General features: G+C 42.3%; 1 protein-coding gene across 5 annotated transcripts in view; it reads left to right on the forward strand.

Annotated features, from left to right (window-relative positions):
• The first annotated feature begins 1,556 nt into the window (after positions 1–1,556).
• Positions 1,557–19,682, forward strand: part of EZH2 (enhancer of zeste 2 polycomb repressive complex 2 subunit) — a 56,915-nt gene continuing 38,789 nt past the window's right edge. For 3 of the 5 annotated variants that reach the window (XM_074315209.2, XM_074315211.2, XM_074315212.2), the window contains exon 1: positions 1,593–1,718. Coding sequence is in view for 2 of the 5 variants with exons in the window: in XM_088799850.1 (XP_088655976.1) it covers positions 1,572–1,718 (147 nt within the window). In the remaining 3 variants the exon portion in view is untranslated. Of the gene's footprint in view, positions 1,719–10,904; positions 11,048–19,682 lie in introns of those variants that run through there. The other 2 variants (XM_088799850.1, XM_074315208.2) reach the window with 2 other exon arrangements.

The following is a 19,682-nucleotide window of genomic DNA, read 5'->3' on the forward strand; positions in this document are numbered from 1 at the left end:
CATTATAGTCACATCTCAGCTGCATAATCTACTTTTGCATTCTTATCATTTATTTGTAATTGTGCTTTTATCTGGGCACATGATTGTTTTTCCTGTTTTGGCTCCCCTCCACATATACTTTCAACATTGAATGTTTGGAATATACAAAGGGTGCCAAAAAATATATATATATACATATTGCAAAAAAGGGAAAAACTATTAAAATTGTAATAATATATACTGATAACAAAAGATAAACACAAGTCATGTGTATACATTTTTTTTGGCACCCTCGGTATATGAGGAATGGGATGGTGATTTAGGAAAGGTGGGAAAATTATGGGTTAAATCATATTAAGCATTGGTTTATTAAAAATCTTAGTCATTTGAAAGTGTAGTTAAAAACATAAAAAACACGATTTTTTAAGGCTTTTCACTCAACAATTCATAGTTGACCATTTTTTCCCCAGTCTGAACTCGCAATATGGGATCCCACTTTACATGGGTGAGTGGTATTTTAGCCCTGCAGCTGCCTCCCATTAAAAAAAAAAAAAAATTCGGAACAACCTTAACTTCATTGCCAGATTAAGCAAAAGGGGCGATTGTACCCTAAACAGCATATTCCTAATTCCTCTGGGTTGAGAAAGGTTTACCCCCGATCACTTTTAAGTAATTGAAAACTGCTGCAATCGTTCTAACACTTTCCGGGTTGCGAGCATGAGGCCGGTGAACCGCATTTTCTGCATAAATGATTTTTAACGTTCAGACGTGCTTGGAACTACAAACACTGCAAGGGTCCGAACAAGGCGCTTTGACTGAGGAACTGCAAGTAACTGTAACGTCGCTCTTGTCCAGGTTTCTAAGGAGATGGGCACTGCGGGCTCGACCAGCCGGCCGGGGGGTCGGAGACCGGCCGAAGGAGCAGCAGCGGACAAACGTAACGGGGAGGGCGCTCAGCTCGGCAGCGGTCGTGGCGCGTCGGGCCCACCGGCGCGCGCGAGGGTCGCGGCTCCTCTCCCGAGACGAGCCGGGGGCTCCGGAGCGCGTCCCGCCGGCCCGTGTTCCGGCGCTTCACGCGCGCCCGCCGGCCAGCCCGGTCCTCCGCTCCGCGCGCGGGGAAAAGAGCGCGGCAGTTGAAACCGTTACCACCCCCGAGTTTTGAACTGGTTCAAACTTGGCTTTCGGCCCCGCCCCGCCCCTCCGGCCCGGGAACTCCGCGGCGGCGGTTCCCGCCAAGCTCCGCGAGCGCGCCGTCCCGCCCTCCGGCCCGTTCCCGCCACCCCACCCTGCCCGCCTCCCGCCCGCCGCCCGGGCTTCGGGCTCCAGAGGCCCCTCGTCCACTTCCTGAGAGGCGCCGAGTCTTCAGCATAAGAACAAAGAGCCGGCGCGGAGCTTCCACTCGGCAGCCTCTTCCCTCGGCGGCCGCGCGCGCACGCGCCGCCGGCCCGGCCCGGCGGAGTCCCGCGGGCGCCACTGCGTGGGGCTGGCTCAGCGCCTCCGCGCCCGGCGGGCTCTGTGATTGGACGGGAGCCCGCTCGTGTCCCGCCAATCGGGGCGGCGCTTGGTTGGACTGGGGGGGCCAAATAAAAGCGATGGCGATTGGGCTGCCGGGTTTGGCGCTCGGTCCGGGAGCGTTCGACACCCACTGGGACGCAGAAGGCGGTGGAGCCCCGGCGGCGGCGGCGGCGGCACTCGGGAGCGGCGCGCGGGAGCGGCGCGGACTGGGGCTCGGGGCTCAGGTAACGCGCCGCTGTCGGCGCGGCCCGCCGACGGGGCTCTGGAGCCGGGCGCGGGGCGGCGGCGCCGCCGGGACCTCCCCGCCGCCGCTTTGCCCGTCCGGGTATCGCCCTCAGCAGGCTCTCCCGGGGCGCCGCTTTTGCAGGCGGGGTGAGGGGACACCCCTCGGAAGGGGGACGTGGGTCTGGGCTGGCCCGCGCCATCCCGCGGCGGTGGGGGGGCAGTGCGGGACCCCGAAGACCCCGGGCGGGGGCAGGGGCGGGCGCCCGCGGGGGGCGTGCGGAGGGGTCCTCTCGCGTGCGCGCTCCCCCGGAGGCGCCGGGCTGGGCCGGGGGCGCTCCGGAGTCCGGGGCGGGCTGGCCGCCCGAGCCCAAGTCTCCTTTGTGTGGCGCGCCGGGTGGGACGGGACACACACAAGTTGGTGGGACCTAGCCGCCGCCGGGTGAGCACTCAGACAAAGGACGGACTGTGTCTCGGGGGAGCTCGGCGCGAGGAAGGGGCAGTGACACTGGGGCCTGACAGCAGGCGGGAGGGGAGCGTGGGGAGTGCGGCCGCGGGCGCGGGTGGGCGGGCTCGACCCTGCGCCCCCTCCCTCAGGCGCGCGGGCTCGGAGGGCAGCGGTCGCCCGGGCAGCGTGCGGAGACGGGACTCCGAGTGGCCGCACCTCTGACATGTCCCCCAAAGGAGCCTAAGACCCTGTGGTCTCCAGCCGCTCGGACGAGGCCGTCCCGGGCGACCTTCGCCTTCTCGTGTGGCTTGATGTTAAGTTTGAGGGGAGGGTCGCGCTGTTGTTCCCCTTCTTGGTTTTGTTCGTTTGGAGGGCTTTCCGTCGGGTTCCCGCGTCATTGTGCACCCCCTCCAACCACCGGCAAAGTGTGCCACAGGGTCACTTTTTGAAAACGGGAGGCATCGAGAAGAGAAGCACGATATTTTGGAAAACTTGGTGAACTCACGCCTAGTGAGTTCCCACTTTTCTAAGGAATCATAATCTTAAAAAAAAAATTACAACTGTTTTGGCCAACTTGATACATCTGAGAATGGCGACAGGTGCTAACGAATTCAACTGTCATTTAGTCAGCGACTATTCCCCAAATCCCTAGGGGATGACTGAGGATGAGATGGTAGAAATAGTTGATTAAAATAAAATGCTTATGACAAACGTGTGTTTAGATGGTATGGTTAACAATTTTTTATTAATTGGTCTTGTTTTAATAGCCTTGGCGAATTCAGAGAAGATTGGGTACAGAAATATTTATTGCCTAAAAAATCGAAATGTGCTGTCCACAGTTAAACTTCCTGTGTTTATCACACAGGATCTATAAAATTTAAATTCATTTCGAAATAAAAATCTGCCTTTGGTATTTAAAAATATTTTGCTTTCTAGGTTCCGAGGTTATGAGTTTAATTTTATGGCATTTTAATGTTACATAAAACAAAATTTAACAAATCTTTAAAAAACACTAATGCTGATACCGTTGAATGTAATCTATATTTCTAAAGGTTTTGAAGTTTATTTTCCAATTACTCTTCATGCATGAGCATTAGCAACTATTTCATATGTAGGAATAAAATGTAGAACAAGTGTGTAATCCTCACTAGTCTCTTGATACTTTCGTTTTCTTGCAAATAAAATTGAAGATATATTTCCTTTTCATAGTCTCTAAAGTTAATATATAGGATTCTAGTCTTAGATATAAAGAATCCTATTCTGTCTTTTTGGAGGTGTATTAGGAAACGTAATGTTTAAAGTCCCAGAAACACTTAGGAAAATTGCATCTTAAATTCTAATTTTCATTGAGAATGGATATATTCAAAGAAAAGGAATTTAGAACCACATAGGCACACTTGATTTGCATTGTTCTATCTGATGACGATTTAATATCCACCTACTATCTTATGGTTTCATAAAAATGGAGACAAAGAAATGCAGTGTAAAAGTCTTTAGTAAAGGTCTTTATTACATATATTTTGCAGAGTGTTGGACAGACATTCCAAGTGCTGCCCTCAGTGTTGAGATTGTTAAATGTTTATATTAGTTGCCGATAGTATATTAAAAAGCCCTGCTGATAATCTTGCCCATTATTGTGAGATGAGCTAGTTATGCAGATTTTTGGCAGAAATTTGGATCTTTCAGGAGAAGAAATTCTGATTTTTCCTTTCTTGTGTATTTTGTATTTGATAATTACTATCTTTATACTTGCCACAAGATATTTTTTTTTGAAGTCTTTTTCGGGGAGTTTAAAAATTTGTTTTAAATTTTTTCCTGGTTGAATTGAGAATGTATTTAGTCAGTTTAACTAGCAGTGATTTAAAAAAAATCAAACTCACTTGTTGATTTAGTGTAGTTAGGCAAAAAAAAATTTCTAATGCTTTTGTATCAGCTTGGCCTTGCGTGCATACACAAATAAATGATTATCTTTGTGTTGGCCACTTAAAAAAATTTTTAGGCAGATTTCTCTAGGTATGTGAATTGATTTCTGTATTGGCCTAAATAAACAGTGATTAAGAAAGTAGATCTGCTTTTTAAAAAAATCAACAAGGAAAAATCCTCTAATGCGATCTGGGGTCCATTAGAAATGATTTCTGGATTTGCCTTGAAGTCAGTGTCAGTACAAATGATGAAAACATTTTCTGTGAATCATGAAAGATTTTCTGTATGGGCAAGTGAAATGTTTAGTTTGGGGGAGAGAACGAGTGGAGAAGAACCGCGCATTCAATTCAGAGAAAGGACCATGGTGGGATGATACCTTTCCTTTCCAGAGGCCTGCCCTGCGTTCCCAGGCACTCTTGTGTTCCACAGGGCTTTGTTCATACTTTTATTAGAGCGTGTGTCAAATTGTATTGCAATCACTTTTTTATGCAGCCATCTCCTCGCTACACTCTTTAAGTGCCTTGAGACAGAGGCTCTGCCTTATTTTTTTCTGTATACCTGGTTGTTGCTAGAGAATAGGGGTTTAATCGTTGAATGAACGAAGGAAATATGAAAAAATGGAGGGAAATAATTTGACAAAGGAACTCGCAAAGCAAACAGGATATGTTAATATTTATGTTGTGAGGAACTTTGGACTACAAAGAAAAATAAGCATCAAGGTGAACAAGTTCTAAGGTTTCTCCAAGTTATAATGCTCAATGATATGAAAATTGGCTGTTGGTGCAACTATTGATATTCATGTGTGGTATTTCAGGCAGCGGAAGAGAAGCTGGGGTCACCCGGATTCCTGGTAGCATCTAGTTTCTGCTTAACTTGACTTGTGTGTTGCTATTGATCCTTGTATAAAAATATAAGGAGAGGAAAGTGGTGGGGTCATGAGAGTAGTAAATCTTAATTGAAAGGTGTTTAGTACAATGGATGAGTTCTTTATTGGAATAATTTGAGGTGGGTTTTGAAGCTAAAACTGAAGGAAGTAGTGCCAGCTAGTGTAATTACGGAGCATTTATTGTGAAGCTCTTCATCATTCTTGTAAAATGCTGTGATAAACGGAGATTAGCAAATCCAACAATGTCTCAAAAGGCATAGCTGGTAAGTATCTGAGACTTGGTGCAAAAAATATGACAAAAATGAAGTGAAAAAAGACATTAATACTGAAGTTCCTACTATTTACCAGATGCTTTATTCATTTATTTGCTTGTTTGGTTTGTTTGTTTTTATTGTGGTAACAGTCACATCAGAAGCTTTTTATTTTTAATTCTTGTAAAAACCCTGCATCCATCAACAGATGAATGGATAAACAAAACGTGGTATACACGTACGATGGAATATAATTCAGCCACTAAAGGATGAAATTCAGATACATGCTACAACATGGACAAACCTTGAAAACATTGTGTTCAGTAAAGTAAGTCAGACACAAAAGGGAAAAAAATGGTATGATTCCATTTCTAGGAGTTACCTAGAACAGGCAAATTCACAGAGACAGAAAGTGTAGATGCTCCCAGGGGATGAGGGGCAGGGCGGGATGGGAAGTTGGTGTTTAATGGGTGCAGAGTTTCAGTTTGGAAAGATGAAAAAGTTTCGGACAAGGATAGTGATGGTTGAGTGACATTTGAATGTGCTTAATGCTACTTACTGAACTGTACACGTACAAATGGTTCAAACGTTAAAGTTTATGTTATGTATATTTTACAATAAAAAATCTTTGATAATACTATACTCTGCAAACCTTTACAGATAAAGGAAATTGCTGTCTAGAGAGTTAACTTGCCCAGGCTTATCCAGCTGGGAATTTTCAGTCAGGATCCAACTTAAATCCGTTAGACTCCATATTAGCGACTCTGTGTTATCTGTCTACGGGTCTCCTGGATGATGACAGACATACTGGTTCCAAGAAGAGTTTATTTGAATCAATCAGAAAGTTGTATGTAAAAGTAGGTACAGTGTAATTGTAATTTTATGGGAGGTGCATTCTGATGCCCTATACAGACTGAAAGATGTCAGATTTTCAGATTTCTTTCTCAGCCAGAGCTGTCATAGTGTGCACTCGAGACTGGGGGTGTGGGGGCGGAACAGTAGTTTTAGGAGTGTAGTCTTTGGGGTCCTGTGGCTTGGGTTCCATTCCAGTTCCTGAGCTGCCAGTGTGTGCCCTGGGCAAGTTGTCCTTGATGTTTAAGTGTCCCTGTCTGACAACTGATCTTAATGACAATATTCATTCCATAATGATGTTGAAAAGATTGAATGAATTAATACATGTGAAACCTTTAGCACTGCACTTGGCAGAAAGTGTTTGATAAATGATTTGTAGTTATTGTGCCAGTATTGTTTTTTTAAGAGTTGATGTACTTTCTCATTGATGGAACTAAACACTTCTCAAGTTTAAACACATGCTTAGGGCCTGTAAGTCAAGAAATGGTGTTTGGGGCCCGCCTGGTGGCTCAGATGGTTGGAGGGCCCTAATGACGAGGTCTTGGGTTCGATTCCCACAGGGGCCAGTGAGCTGTGCCCTTTACAGCTAAGTTTGTGAACAACAGCTCTCCCTGGAGCTGGGCTGCTGTGAACAGCTGGAGGTTGGTATGAGCCACTGTGGGCGCCTGTGTGCTGCTGGTGGCCATGGCCAGTGTGAGTGGCCGGCAGCCCGCGAGAGGTGCTGTGAGCGACTGACGACCAACAACCAACTTCCGGGTGTGTGTGTGGGGGAGCACAAGGCTCATAATACCAGCTTGGGCCAGGGAGTTGTGTCCTGCACAACTAGACTGAGAAACAACGGCTTCAACCGGAGTGGGGGGGGGGGGGGAGGCGGAAGAAAGGGGAAAAAAAGTGTTGCTTCATATGCTATATCTTTGTTTATTTAGAAATGTCTCAAATACAAGCAATATGTGTTCAATTAAAAATACTGAAACAACCTAGACATTCATAAATGGAAAGCTTTCTTGATCCCTGTAATCCCATTCCCTACCCTTAACAATTTGGTGTATGTTTTCCCTAAACTTACCAATGTATTCTTATGAATATGTACTTATACCTATATTTTACAAAAATGGGATTGAGTTATTTGGTTCTAAAACAACTTTTTTTTAGGTGAATACAGAGAGATCCATTTATTCAAAAATAGCTGGTATTTCGTTAGGGCTTGTTATGTTCTTGGCACTGTTCTAAGTGCTTTCATTTATTTTATATAGATACTATAATAACAAGAGATGGAGAGATTAGGCAGCAACTAGTTAGTGGCAGAGTAAGGATTTGAATTTGAGCGCTTCGGTTACAAATCCCTGATCTCTCAGCCTGGTGGCTTTTTGTTTTTTGGGTAAGGCCCACCAACTGCCAGTGATTTTTAGCATTTCTTAAAGAGTTGTAAAACAACAAAACCCCAAAAAAGACTATGCAAGGAAACTGGCTGTGGCCTGCCAAGCCTAAAATACTCACGTGTGGCCCTTTATAGAAGAAGTTTGCTGCTCCCAGCTCGAAGCTTTCAGGCTGTTTTGTAAGCAGAATATGTAGTATCCCAGTTAATGAATGTGTCATCATACAGTGAACCAACCCTCTGGGATGGGCATTATGTTCACTCCTCCAAAGAAGTGAACTGCCTTCCATATCCGAACATTTGTGTGACAGCTTTCTGTTAATGTAAGAATTGCTGTTTCTAGAGTATGCACATTTCAAGTTTTAATAGATGTCAGATACCTTTCTAGAAAAGTATCTATTTTTTTAGTTAAAACAGCTTTATCAAAGTTAATTTACATACAATAAAATGCACACATTTGAAGGGTACAGTTTGAAGAATTTTGACAAATATATACACCTGTGTAACCAATCTCTCAGTCAAGGTTCATCTCAAAGTTCTTTTATGACCTTTTACAATAATTTCCTCTCAACTACCCATCAGATTTTTCTTTTTCAAGAATTTCATATAAATGGAATTATACAGTATCTATTCTTGTGATTGGCTTCTTTCATCCAGCATGTTTTCGAGATTCAGCTGTGTTGCTTGTTTCAGTAGTTTCTTTTTATTTCTGAGTTGTCTTCCATCTTATGAATATACTGGTGTTGATTCCTTTACCTGTTGATGGACACCTGGGCTGTTTCCATTTTGGGCTATTATTACTAAAGCTGCTCTGATCATTTGTATAAATTTTTTGTGGACACATCTTGTAATTTCTCTTGGGTAAATACCTTGTAGTTGGACTGCTGATTTAACCCATAAGAAACTGCCAAACTTTTCCCAAATGATTGTGCAATTTTGTGTGAAGAGTTACAGTTTCAGTAGTAGCTGTAACAGGAGTTACAGTTTCTCCCATCTTCACTGGCACTTGGTATTGCCAGTCTTTTAAATTTTTCCATCGAATGAGTGTTAAGTGTCTCATTGTGCTTTTAGTTTGTGTGTCCCAGAAGATCAGTGATGTTAAACATCTTTGAAGGTGCAATTGTATACATTGTTTTTGGGGGGTCAAACCTTTTGACCATTTTAAAATAGAGATATTCGGGGTAAACGTTCTCTGTCAGATAGATGTATTAACAAATGTTTTCTCCTTAATTTTCAACTTTGATTGTGTATATTTTTTGACAATGTACAGATCAAGTTAAATAATGTTAATACTGGAAGCATAATTGTTTCAATTCAGTTAAATTATATGAAAGCAAATTCTTAGTTTGTAAGTCATTTAATTTTTTTTAGATTTTATTGGGGAAGGGGAACAGGACTTTATTGGGGAACAGTGTGTACTTCCCGGCCTTTTTTCCAAGTCAAGTTGTTGTCCTTTCAGTCTTAGTTGTGGAGGGCGTAGCTCAGCTCCAGGTCCAGTTGCCGTTTCTAGTTGCAGGAGGCACAGCCCACCATCCCTTGCGGGACTCGAGGAATTGAACCGGCAACCTTGTGGTTGAGAGCCCACTGGCCCCTTTGGGAATCGAACTGGCAGCCTTCGGAGTTAGGAGCACGGAGCTCTGACCGCCTGAGCCACCGGGCCGGCCCAATTTTTTTTTTTTTTTAAACTTTTGTTTATTTTAAGTGTGTTTTTCCAGGACTCATCATCTCCAAGTCAAGTAGTAGTTTCAATCTAGCTGTGGAGGGCGCAGCTCACACTGGCCTATGCGGGGATCGAACTGGCACCCTTGTTAAGAGCACCGGGCTCTGTGTTCTAACTAACTGAGCTAACCCGCTGCTCCCATTTCGTTCTTAATATAAAATGTTACATGTTTGCAGAAACATAGAAATGAATATATTAATATTATAATAAATGATATTATTTATGTAGTTAGTTGTTAGGTGTGTGGCATGCGGAATTTTAAAATTAACTAGTTTTGAAAGTGATAATATTCAGCAATTCTTTAAATTTTCAGTTTTGGATAATTCAGACCTTTTCACTTATTAGTAAGTTAAACTTTTTCTTCATAGGATAAATGAGAACATTAAAAGTAAAATAAAAGTACATTTGATTTTAGAATCTGGTGTAAGATTGCTAAGCCTGTAGAAACCCAAAAGGACGGGATTGGGGAGCTTCCGGGCTGGTGAGCATGAGGTGCTGGGAGAGGACACGGGAGCCCCCACCCTTCCCCTGGCGTCTCTTAAATCTCGCTGTTCCTGAGTTATGTCCTTTTATAATTCACCAGTGATTTAGTAAGGAAATTTGTCCTGAGTTGAGTTCTGTGAGCTGCTCTTGCAAATTAATTGAACCCAAGTGAGGGTGTCATGGGAACCTCTGATTTATAGCCTGACTGAAGCACAGGTGACATCCTGGACTTAGGGTTGGCATCTGAAGTATGTGGGGGTGGACAGTGTTGTGGGACTGAGTTTGTAACCTGTGAAATCCAGGTAGATAGTGTCAAAATGGAGTTAAGTGTGGGACACCCAGCTGGTGTCCCAGAATTGTTGGGGGTGGTGGTGGGAAAAATGACCAATAATTTGGTGACCAGAAGTGTCATAAGTGAAATACTATCCCGACAGTATTGTCTGTAATGGAAATGAAAACAATAGACCTTGTCGTGACACAAATCTGGCAAGGGCAAGCTTATTTCCCAGTTCTTATAGAATTTACTCTTATAGGAAGAGTAATACAGTGTGTTTTTTTACCATTTGTCTGGTATCACTTGTTATCCACTAACAGCATGTAACTAAAGAGCTAGCTAGCTCTACCATACATGTTTTCTGGAAAAGAAAATTCCTTCAAACTATTGGGTGCTTCTGTCTCCACCCATTAGGATGGTTAAATAAGGGGTGAGATACTCTCTTCCTTACCCTCTAGACATTCTGTACAGTGAAAATGCCAACTTGTAAATGCAGACTACCAAAGCAAATGTCATGCCCTTTGTAGCCCCCGAGCGTAGAACTCCTGTGTCAGGTACTTCTCCTCGCCCTCTCTTTTCCCACATGGACTGCTGGGACAGAATTCTTCTCTTCTGCCTTACTGTTAGTCTGGAAATTGTAGGGATCGTACAGCTGGTTTCCCCGTGGTGGGTGAATACTTCACAGCATTTCCCCTGGAGACTCAAATATACTATTTTCTCAGGGCTTAATTATTTGTGATGTCAATTTATAGGAATAAAATAATTCAACAGACATATTTGATAAAACAAATACTGAAAAATAATCATTGCTTGTAAATAATACTTGGAGGGTTGGAAGTTTTCTAGTATCTCAGCAGTATATTTGTGATAAACCCTAAAGTAAAGGAAAATCATGAAAGGCCTGTATCTCATAACTACCCCTACTTTTACTTCCATCTTGTCCTGAAACTACTTCTGTTTTTAGTGAGAAAGTGAACTTCAGGGCTGAGCTGAGCCCGAGGAGTTTCTGAAAGATCGCACTCATTGAGTTCTGCTGGTGTCCACACATGATGGAAATGGCACTTGCAAGCGTGTCTGCCTCCCGGTGCTCTCACTAGACTCAAGTACTGAAATGACCAGGTAACAGTTGCTTGTAGGATGCCTGGAAGTTGAGAGGTTCTATAAATGCTTTTGGGATTAGCAGTTTGAACTGTCCAGTCCAGTTTTAATTCTGTCACCAGAGTATAGGGAAAATTGTGTCTCATTTGGGGGTTTGGATATAAGGTCAGTGTACAAGGCAACAATATTATGTTGGCAGAATTACGCATGAAGAGTTCCTAGGAAGACGCCATATCATAAATACCTTCTCTTTAGGTCCCAAGCCAGCCCATCTTTCCTCTCTGATGACAGCAGATCTCTGTTGTTGGCCCCTGGTTTCATTGAGGGACCAGTCCTCCAGGAGAAACGACTGAGCCTTGGAATCACTGAGGACGGAGTCAGAAGCGCAGAGCAGCTCGTGGGGCAGCAGATCTGTCACCCAGCTCACGCCCGCGCGTTTGCTAATTGGCTGGAGTCATGGGCAGATCCCTTGTATTTATCTAAACCGAGTTTCTCTTAAAATTTTGTTCAATGTATGTTGTTAAATTTGTGCTAGATGTTAGCTTATTTGAGGTATAAGGTTTAAAATAGACTTTCTAGAAGGAAGAACATCTGTCATCAGACTTACCTACCTTTTCATTCTGTTTGCTTGTATCAAGTGGAGTGCTGAGGAAATAATGTATCTCATACCTTATCCTAGAATTATGAGTTGAGTTGCTTATCATAGTTTTAGTTTCTTCTGGTACATATTTTTTTTGTTCATTTCTCCTCCAACAGTATCTCAGTAAACTGAGTAATACCCAACAAAATGATAGGATTTAGCTTATAAAATAGATTTAGTCGAGTTTTCAAAGAAAACTTCAACCTCCAGATGTCAGTTTAGTTCATCTGTTTTATATATTGTTCAAGCAAATTCTTTAGAACATTTGTGATTGATCAGTTCTCCACTTGGTTGAAATTTATATGGCCATTTCTTTTCTAAGACATGTCTTTGTAAAACCTATAGAACTTTCAAATAAACACAGGAATGGTTGTCAGCAGACTCCATGGTGATCTTAGTTTACTCGGTTAGAGGGAGGGAAGTGATCTTATTTTTGTGGAAAATACATTTCTGCAGTCTGCTCACCATTGCTGAAACAGTCAAGTTAATGTTTGCTGTCATTTAGCTAAGATTGCCACATTTTTGTAATTTTCCTGTGCCTTTTTAACACTGCTGTGCCTTTTTAGCACTGCTTAAACCAGGGCTACAAATATGATCCCTATTTTTTCCCTTATTTTCCCCTATTACTCGTCACTGGCACAGTTGTTTTCTGAAGACCTTCTGAACACAAATGCTGTCTGTTCATAATACTTTCTCATCTGTAGTTGCATGTACAAGTGACCCACAGATGTTTCGGCACCAAGACGCCTGTTGTATCTTACACACTTGTGTCTCTCTGAGGATTTAACATTTTCGGAATGCTCTATGAATTCTTACTGACTGGTTGATAATATCTCTGTTCTTGGCTTTCCAAGTGCTTCACGCTGAAGTTTCGGAAGTTTCTTCTGCTAGTGTTACGCAAGTCATTTGGATGGAATGTTTGAATCCAGCCATAGTGAGCTTGTGTATTTTTGTCGTTTTTCTTATTTTTAAATAAATATAGACATTCTAGGAAGCGAAAGGTCCCTGAAACAAGATTTACATTTTATCTTTTATTTATAGGGGTAGGGTGAAGTTGTGGGTCTCCGGAGAGCAGGTTGGTAGGGCGGGGTGGTTTTCGGCAGCAGGAGGGTCAAAGTGTGGTTGTGACCATGGATGAGACCTTCTTAAAATGAATGGTGACGGGTAGACGTGGGTGAAAACAAGCAGTTTGTTTAAAACAAATTTTGTTAGAGATTCGTCTCTTAATTTGGCACAGATATATGGCGGACTATCATTTGATTCTCTAGTTTGACAGTTATAGCAAATATCCCTTATTAAATATTCTTCACTTAGAGTTTTCTCCCCCCTGCCCCCATTTTTATTTGCAAGATTGATGATTTCTAGGCTTTCATTCTTATGTCTTTAGGACTATCACCCACCTGCCCCCAGTTTTATTTGCAAGATTGGTGATTTCCAGGCTTTCATTCTTATGTCTTTAGGAATATATAATTTGACTATCTTTCCTGTTCTAGGCTCTTTGCTAGGCAACTGAAAAGGCAGAGTATTGCTGTGATTTCTGATTCATATGGTTCTGGATATGCTTCATGGCAGCTTATAAAGTGTGGTTTGTGGACCTCAGGGGGTCTGTGACGTTAAAACTATTTTTGTAATAATGCTAAGATGTTATTCACCTTTTTGAACTGTGGTGACGTATGCACCAGTAGTGGAAAAGCACTGGTGGGTAAAAATTGTTGGCACTTTAGTACTTGGAGTAGAAAAAAGGCCATTTTAACTTGAGAATGTCCTTGATAAAGTAATATAAATTATTAATTTTATTAACTTGATGCTGAGTGCACCTGTTTTTAATATTCTGTGCAACAAGATGGGAATATGCATAAGTGTTTCTGCATACCCCAGTATAGTGGGTCTCTAGAAGCACTTACACGATTGAGTTGTACGCTACACTAACTGCCTTTTTCATGGAGAACACCATTTTTGCTTGTGAGGGGCTGACAGATAAACTGATTATTCAGACTTGGGTATTTGGCAAAACATTTTCCAACAAAGTGAGCCTGTCCCTTCAAGAAAAACAACTGACCTTTTTGTTGCTGATGATAACATTTGAGCTTTCAAGCAAAAATTAGAATTTTTGGAAAACTTGTATCTGTCACTGTGAGTTTGACAGCTTCCCAATAAATACTTAAAGACTTCTGATGAGATCAGAGTGTTTAACAAATATGATTTTTTGAAATATGTCCACTTCTGGAAAATCTGCCTAACTCAGTAAACCAGTATTTTTCAAATGAAGAGTGATGTTGTTATAAAATCACACATGGGTTAAAGATACATTCAGAATAAATAGGCCAATGAATTTTAATGTAGCAGAGTAGGAAAAGTTTATTGTTACAGTTTCAGATTCCACATTGCAAACCAATCTTTTAAGAAACTCCCATTGCTTACTCAGGAGTAGCGGTTCACTTGAGGAGCAGCACCTAACAGGTTGAATTGCAAGGTTAACTGGCCACTTGGTTTATAGAATTGTTTTGGTGTCATATCAAAGCAGGAGGTAGAGCCACAATTACCTCAAAAGGCTGTTCAAATACTTTTCCCATTTCTAGCTAAATATCTGTTTGAGAATAGATTTTCTTCATTTTTTTCAACCAAAACAACATATTGGGACAGATTGAATGCAGAAGCAGATACGAGAATCCAGCTGTCTTTTATTAAGACAGATTATTAAAGAAATTGGCAAAAATGTAAAAACAATGCCACTCACTGATTTTTTTTTTTAAAAAGGGAAATAGTTTCTTTAAATGTGTTATTTATATCAACATGTAATTGGCTTGCTATTATTTTTAAACCGAGTATTTTTTTAAATTTCTGTTTTTAATTTCTAATATGGTAAATGTCAGTAGATGTAGCCCATATAAACTAAATGGATCCTGAGACCAAAATGCTCCAGAACGGTATATGTTTTCTTTGAACTTTCTACCCATTCTCTTTGTCTGTGCTGGTAACTGCTGTGTGAGTAATGAATGTCTCAATTTGTATCATAAGATCCAAATTCTTCGTCATCGTCATCGTCATCACAGTGGCTCATTTAGGGCTTCATATTATCCTCTTTTGATCGATTCTTTTTCCTTCTCATGAACGTATCTGGCTTTTTAATTTAAGGTTGTCTCTTGCCATCTTCTTGCTTCGTTCACACTGCCATCAACCCAGTCAGAGCCCATAGCACTTTATTCCTGAGTTACTTCACTGCTCCCATTTTGTTCTAATAGATGTTTTTCAAACTTGAGTGTTGAATGGAACCCCAGGGTTGACTTGACTTAATTTTATTCATATAGTCCCTCAAAATGTACAGCTATAAACTTATGATAAAACCAAAGCAAAGTTACATATTAAATACAATCAAATCAGCAACACATTTACTGATGCTGTTTTGTTAAAACTGAAGAGTCAGCAATAGAGCTTATAATAGAATGACAGAGTCTCAGGGTCAGTTTTATAATCAATCTATTTCTTTAACTTGGCTTAATACTAACATAGAGAATGGCTGTTTGCATAAACGTGTTTTCTAAAAAGGTGTTAACTTTTGGTCTCTATTTGTTCTGGATAATCAGACCTAGTAGTTATTACGAACAGTGACACCTAGCAATCCCTGAACAGTTTTAATGCCAATTGAAAATCCTGTAAAGCTTGCGTTGATCACAGGAGCATTGTGGGGTTACTGAAATCTGCGTCGAAGAGCCATTTAATCCAATTATTTGCGGAATCTTCACTAGAAAGTATTTTATTCCTTATTTTACTTCTGGGTTTGATGTTAACTTATTGTTGCTGGTTGGCAGGGACAAAGTGCCGTTGGGGGGGATCCCTGCATCCCACTGGCTTTGCAATAGCATAGTTGCTGTGCTTCAGCACAGCTTCCTTTGTTTGCCGACTTACCACCTGCCACCTTACCTTACTTACCTGTTTGTTTTTCCACAGCACTCAACACCCCCTTACTTACTAAACTATTTAGGGTTTTTATTTATTTTATTAGATTTTTAAAACATTTTTGTTTTTTATTGTTTCCGTTCAAGTAGACTTTAAGTTCTATGAGGTCACAGGTTTTGGGTTTATTTATTGCTAAGTCTTTAGTTTCTATAATAGTACCCAGCATGTATTAGATGCTCAGTAAATAGTTATTGAATGAATGAATGTGTATTAATACTTTATTCAGACTCCCAACTCAAACGCTCTTTTCTGTGTTATGTGCTTACTGCTATCTGCTGTCTGGGGCCAAGACCTGTCTCTGTCTTTAACCTCATGTTTTTAAATCATTCTGTAATAATTATCTGTGCATATTTTTTGCCTTTTCCTATTTAATATTTTACAAAGCACTTTAACTTTTTAATGTATTTCTGTTCTGTTTATCATTTTAAAAAGTGGATGTTATTTTTTAAAATAAATGTCTTTCCATTAGGTTGTTGTGTAACTTAATTCTCTTTTTTAAAAAAACTTTAGTTGGGAAAAATTTCCGATTTCTAGAACCACGGTCCACTTGTCAAAATGAAGAAACCAGCATTAAGATATTATTCTTCACTACAGACTTCATTTGGATTTTACCAGTTTTCCCCTTTTCTGTTCCAGGATCTGGTCACGTCACATTTACTTGTCTTCTTAGTCTCTTCCAATCTGCGAGTTTCTGTCCCTCCTTATTTTCATGACCTCAGTAGTTTTGAGCAGTATTGCTCAGATATTTTGTAGAAATGCCCTTGAGTTTGGGTTGACCTGATGTTTTTACGTGATTAGATGGAGGTTATGGGCTCTGAGGTTTATCGGGCGCTCATGACAACCGCACTACGTGTCTCACTGGTGCCTTAACCATGGTCACTAAGTGATGGTGGTGTCCTCCAGGTGATATGACCGTTCCCTTTCCAGATTCTGATTTGGAAGCGGCTCACTGAGTCTAGTCTACCCTCCCTCTCAGATTAGGGAGTGTGCACGATAGTTTGCTGTGTGGAATTCCCTGTGAGGAAGATCTGTCCCTTCTCCTCCATTTACTTTGTTATTAATCACTTATTATGTCAGGGACTCCTGGAGACGTATTAATTTGATTTTAATGTACTATTGTAATATGATACCATTTTGCTGTTCAAATTCTTCCAGCTATGGCCATTGAGAGTTCCTTCAGTATGGTTCTGTCTGTGACATGTACCTTTCCTTTCATCTTTTGAGCAGTTCCTTACTTTCTGGTATGGCTTTTCTTGTATTTTCCCTGCCCTAGCCCTAGAAGCAGCCATTTCTTTAGAGCTCTGCTTCCCTGTCCTGGAGAATGGTATTTAGAAAAAAAAGATACACGTGCTGGGTGTACTGGTGGAGTGTCACTGCTTCGAGGCCCTCTGTGGCTGGAGCTTGGCAATGAATGTATATCTGCTAAGCTCTGGATGCATGCATGTCTGTGTTTCTGTATGTCTGCATATGTATTATAAAAAATATGAGTTCATACTGATATCTTCGATTTTAGCCCATCACCACCCCTTGCTTATTTGTAAACTGGTACCCCAGTGAGAAATTTACTAACTAGAGTAGTGTTTCTGCTCAGTTCTTTTTGTCTCTAGCCTTTCTCTATTCAGTCAAAACACAGATTTTCGGGGGCTGGCCTGGTGGCTCAAATGGTTAGAGCTCCATGCTCCTAACTCCGAAGGCTGCCGGTTCGATTCCCACATGGGCCAGTGGGCTCTCAACCACAAGGTTGCCAGTTCAATTCCTCGAGTCCTGCAAGGGATGGTGGGCAGTATCCCCTGCTGAGCTCCTGGATGGCTCAGTTGGTTGGAGTGCATCCTCTCAACCACAAGGTTGCCCGTTCGACTCCCACAAGGGATGGTGGGCTGTGCCCCCTGCAACTAGCAACGGCAACTGGACCTGGAGCTGAGCTGCGCCTTCCACAACTAAGATTGAAAGGACAACAACTTGACTTGGAAAAAAGTCCTGAAAGTACAAACGTACACACTGTTCCCCAATAAAGTCCTGTTCCCCTTCCCCAATAAAATCTTAAAAAAAAACAACAACAACAAACAAACAAAAAACCAGATTTTCGGTTAGGTGCTCCTTTCCCCTACCCTTCTCCATGGGGTTACCTATTAAAGTTCTGATACAGTTAGTTATATTTGTTGTATAGTCTACATTCCTTCCTGAGATCCCTTGAAATCTTGCTTTGTAAAAAATGACTTTTCACAGTGGGTTGTGGTCTAACTTCACTTTCTAATAGAATCTTGGGGTTCCTGATCTCCCTCCTCTCTTCTTTGTGTAGTTGCTCGCCAATGCTTGGGGCGCTGTCCTATGCACCTTCCATAACTTTACTTCTCATAACACCTCTGTGAGGTAGGTACTCGGGCATCAACTTCTCTTTCCTGAGCAGAGTGAGGAACAAAGATATTTAGTATAATACCAACCGAATAACTTGGCCATGTCCCCCCGCAACTGGTGTGTGGGAGAATGGGGACATGAAGCCAGGTAGAGCGGCGTTTGGTGTCCTGCTCTTACCTTTTTTTTTTAAAGGAGGGCGCGGCTCACACTGGCCCATGTGGGGATGGAACCGGCAACCGTGGTGTTATTAGTATCACGCTGGAACCAGCTGAGCTAACCGGCCACCCCCAGGCTCTGCCTTTTATTCAAGAGTGGGGGTAGGACTTAGGATTTAATAGGACCAAATGCCAACCTGCTAGTTGATTGTTGAAGTGAGTTTAGAATGGAGCGAGCTGCTCCCTGCGTGCTTTGCCCCGTCTCCGCAACAGGCATTAATCGTGAAGGCACTTTCCTGCTGAGCCAGAACATGGCCCAGCCGTGGGCGATGAGGTCTGTGCTCTGGAATCCGGAGCGCGGTGTGCAGTGGCCCTGGGCGGCCGCGTCTCGGAGACCTGCTGCTCGCGGTCCTTTCCTGTGTGCTCTGTGCTCCCCTCAGGCGGGAGACCTACTTCTCCGAGGTAATTAACTTTGCTCTCCGCTGTCTCTGTAGGTTCTCATATATTGTTCTCCTTATTGTTGCCTCCAAAATCTTATTTGCCATTAATTTACTTTCGAGCTTATTAAGGCAATGAATTTTAACTTAAAAATAAATGAAATTGTTAAATGAGGCTAACAGCTGCCCTCAAAGCATTTAAACATAAAAGTACTATTGAAGACTGGTGATTTTTTTTTTTTTAAAACAGGCAATTTTATGGCCGTCTTGCTGTAAAGGAAAAAGACACTTTAGTCAGAAAAGGACATCGAGAACATTGCAGTCATAGACTTAAATATGGCCTTATTTAGTCTGGTATTCAGTTAATAGTCAAAATGAACGCTGTTAATTTAGTTAGGAAGGATAAGTAGTACATATAATTTATTAGTTTTCTTCCGATAAGTAGAAACAGAACCCAGAAAGACTAAATAGATGGCTAGTGCCTGATGCAGCAAATCCTTTAGGAATGAAGCACCTTTAAAGAAAAGCATCAGGGGCACTGAAAAATGCCTATGGAACTTAAAACCAAACCAAAAACCCTGTCATTGCAGCAGAGGGAGGAGGGGCAGGAATGTCACCTCAGGTAAAGGCCCTCCCAAGCCGGGCCGGGTTGGACCTGACTGAGGAGAATGCTGATTCTTTGGCCTGGGTGACCTGGGTGCCGAGAGGTAGGGGGCGTGTCCTGGCCACATCACGGGCTGAGAGGGCTGAGAGGACGGAGGGCGCTCCCTGCGGGGCACAGAGCACACTGGGAACAGCTGTTGCTGGTGCCATCGCCCCCAAGAGCTAGGTCCTCAGAACCCATCTCTTAATCCGGGCGTCATTTGCATATAATCCCAGTCCTAAGAATCTGTCTCAGACCCCTCCTGTATTTCCTGTGGCAGAAAACCTAATCCCAACTGGTTTCAGCAAAAAGAAAAGGGAATTTCTTGGCTCGTGTAACAGCAGTTCTGGAGTTGGTTTGGCAGAGCCTGCCTGCTTCAGGGCTCAGATGGAACTAGAGTCCTTTTCTTGGCTTGGGGTGTTTTTCTGTTGCTGACTGTCTTTGCCGGCTGTTGTCTTGTGATTGCAAG

Source organism: Rhinolophus sinicus, chromosome 8 (assembly GCF_057876585.1).
Source record: "Rhinolophus sinicus isolate RSI-liver-muscle chromosome 8, RSI-T2T, whole genome shotgun sequence".
Taxonomy (NCBI): domain Eukaryota; kingdom Metazoa; phylum Chordata; class Mammalia; order Chiroptera; family Rhinolophidae; genus Rhinolophus; species Rhinolophus sinicus.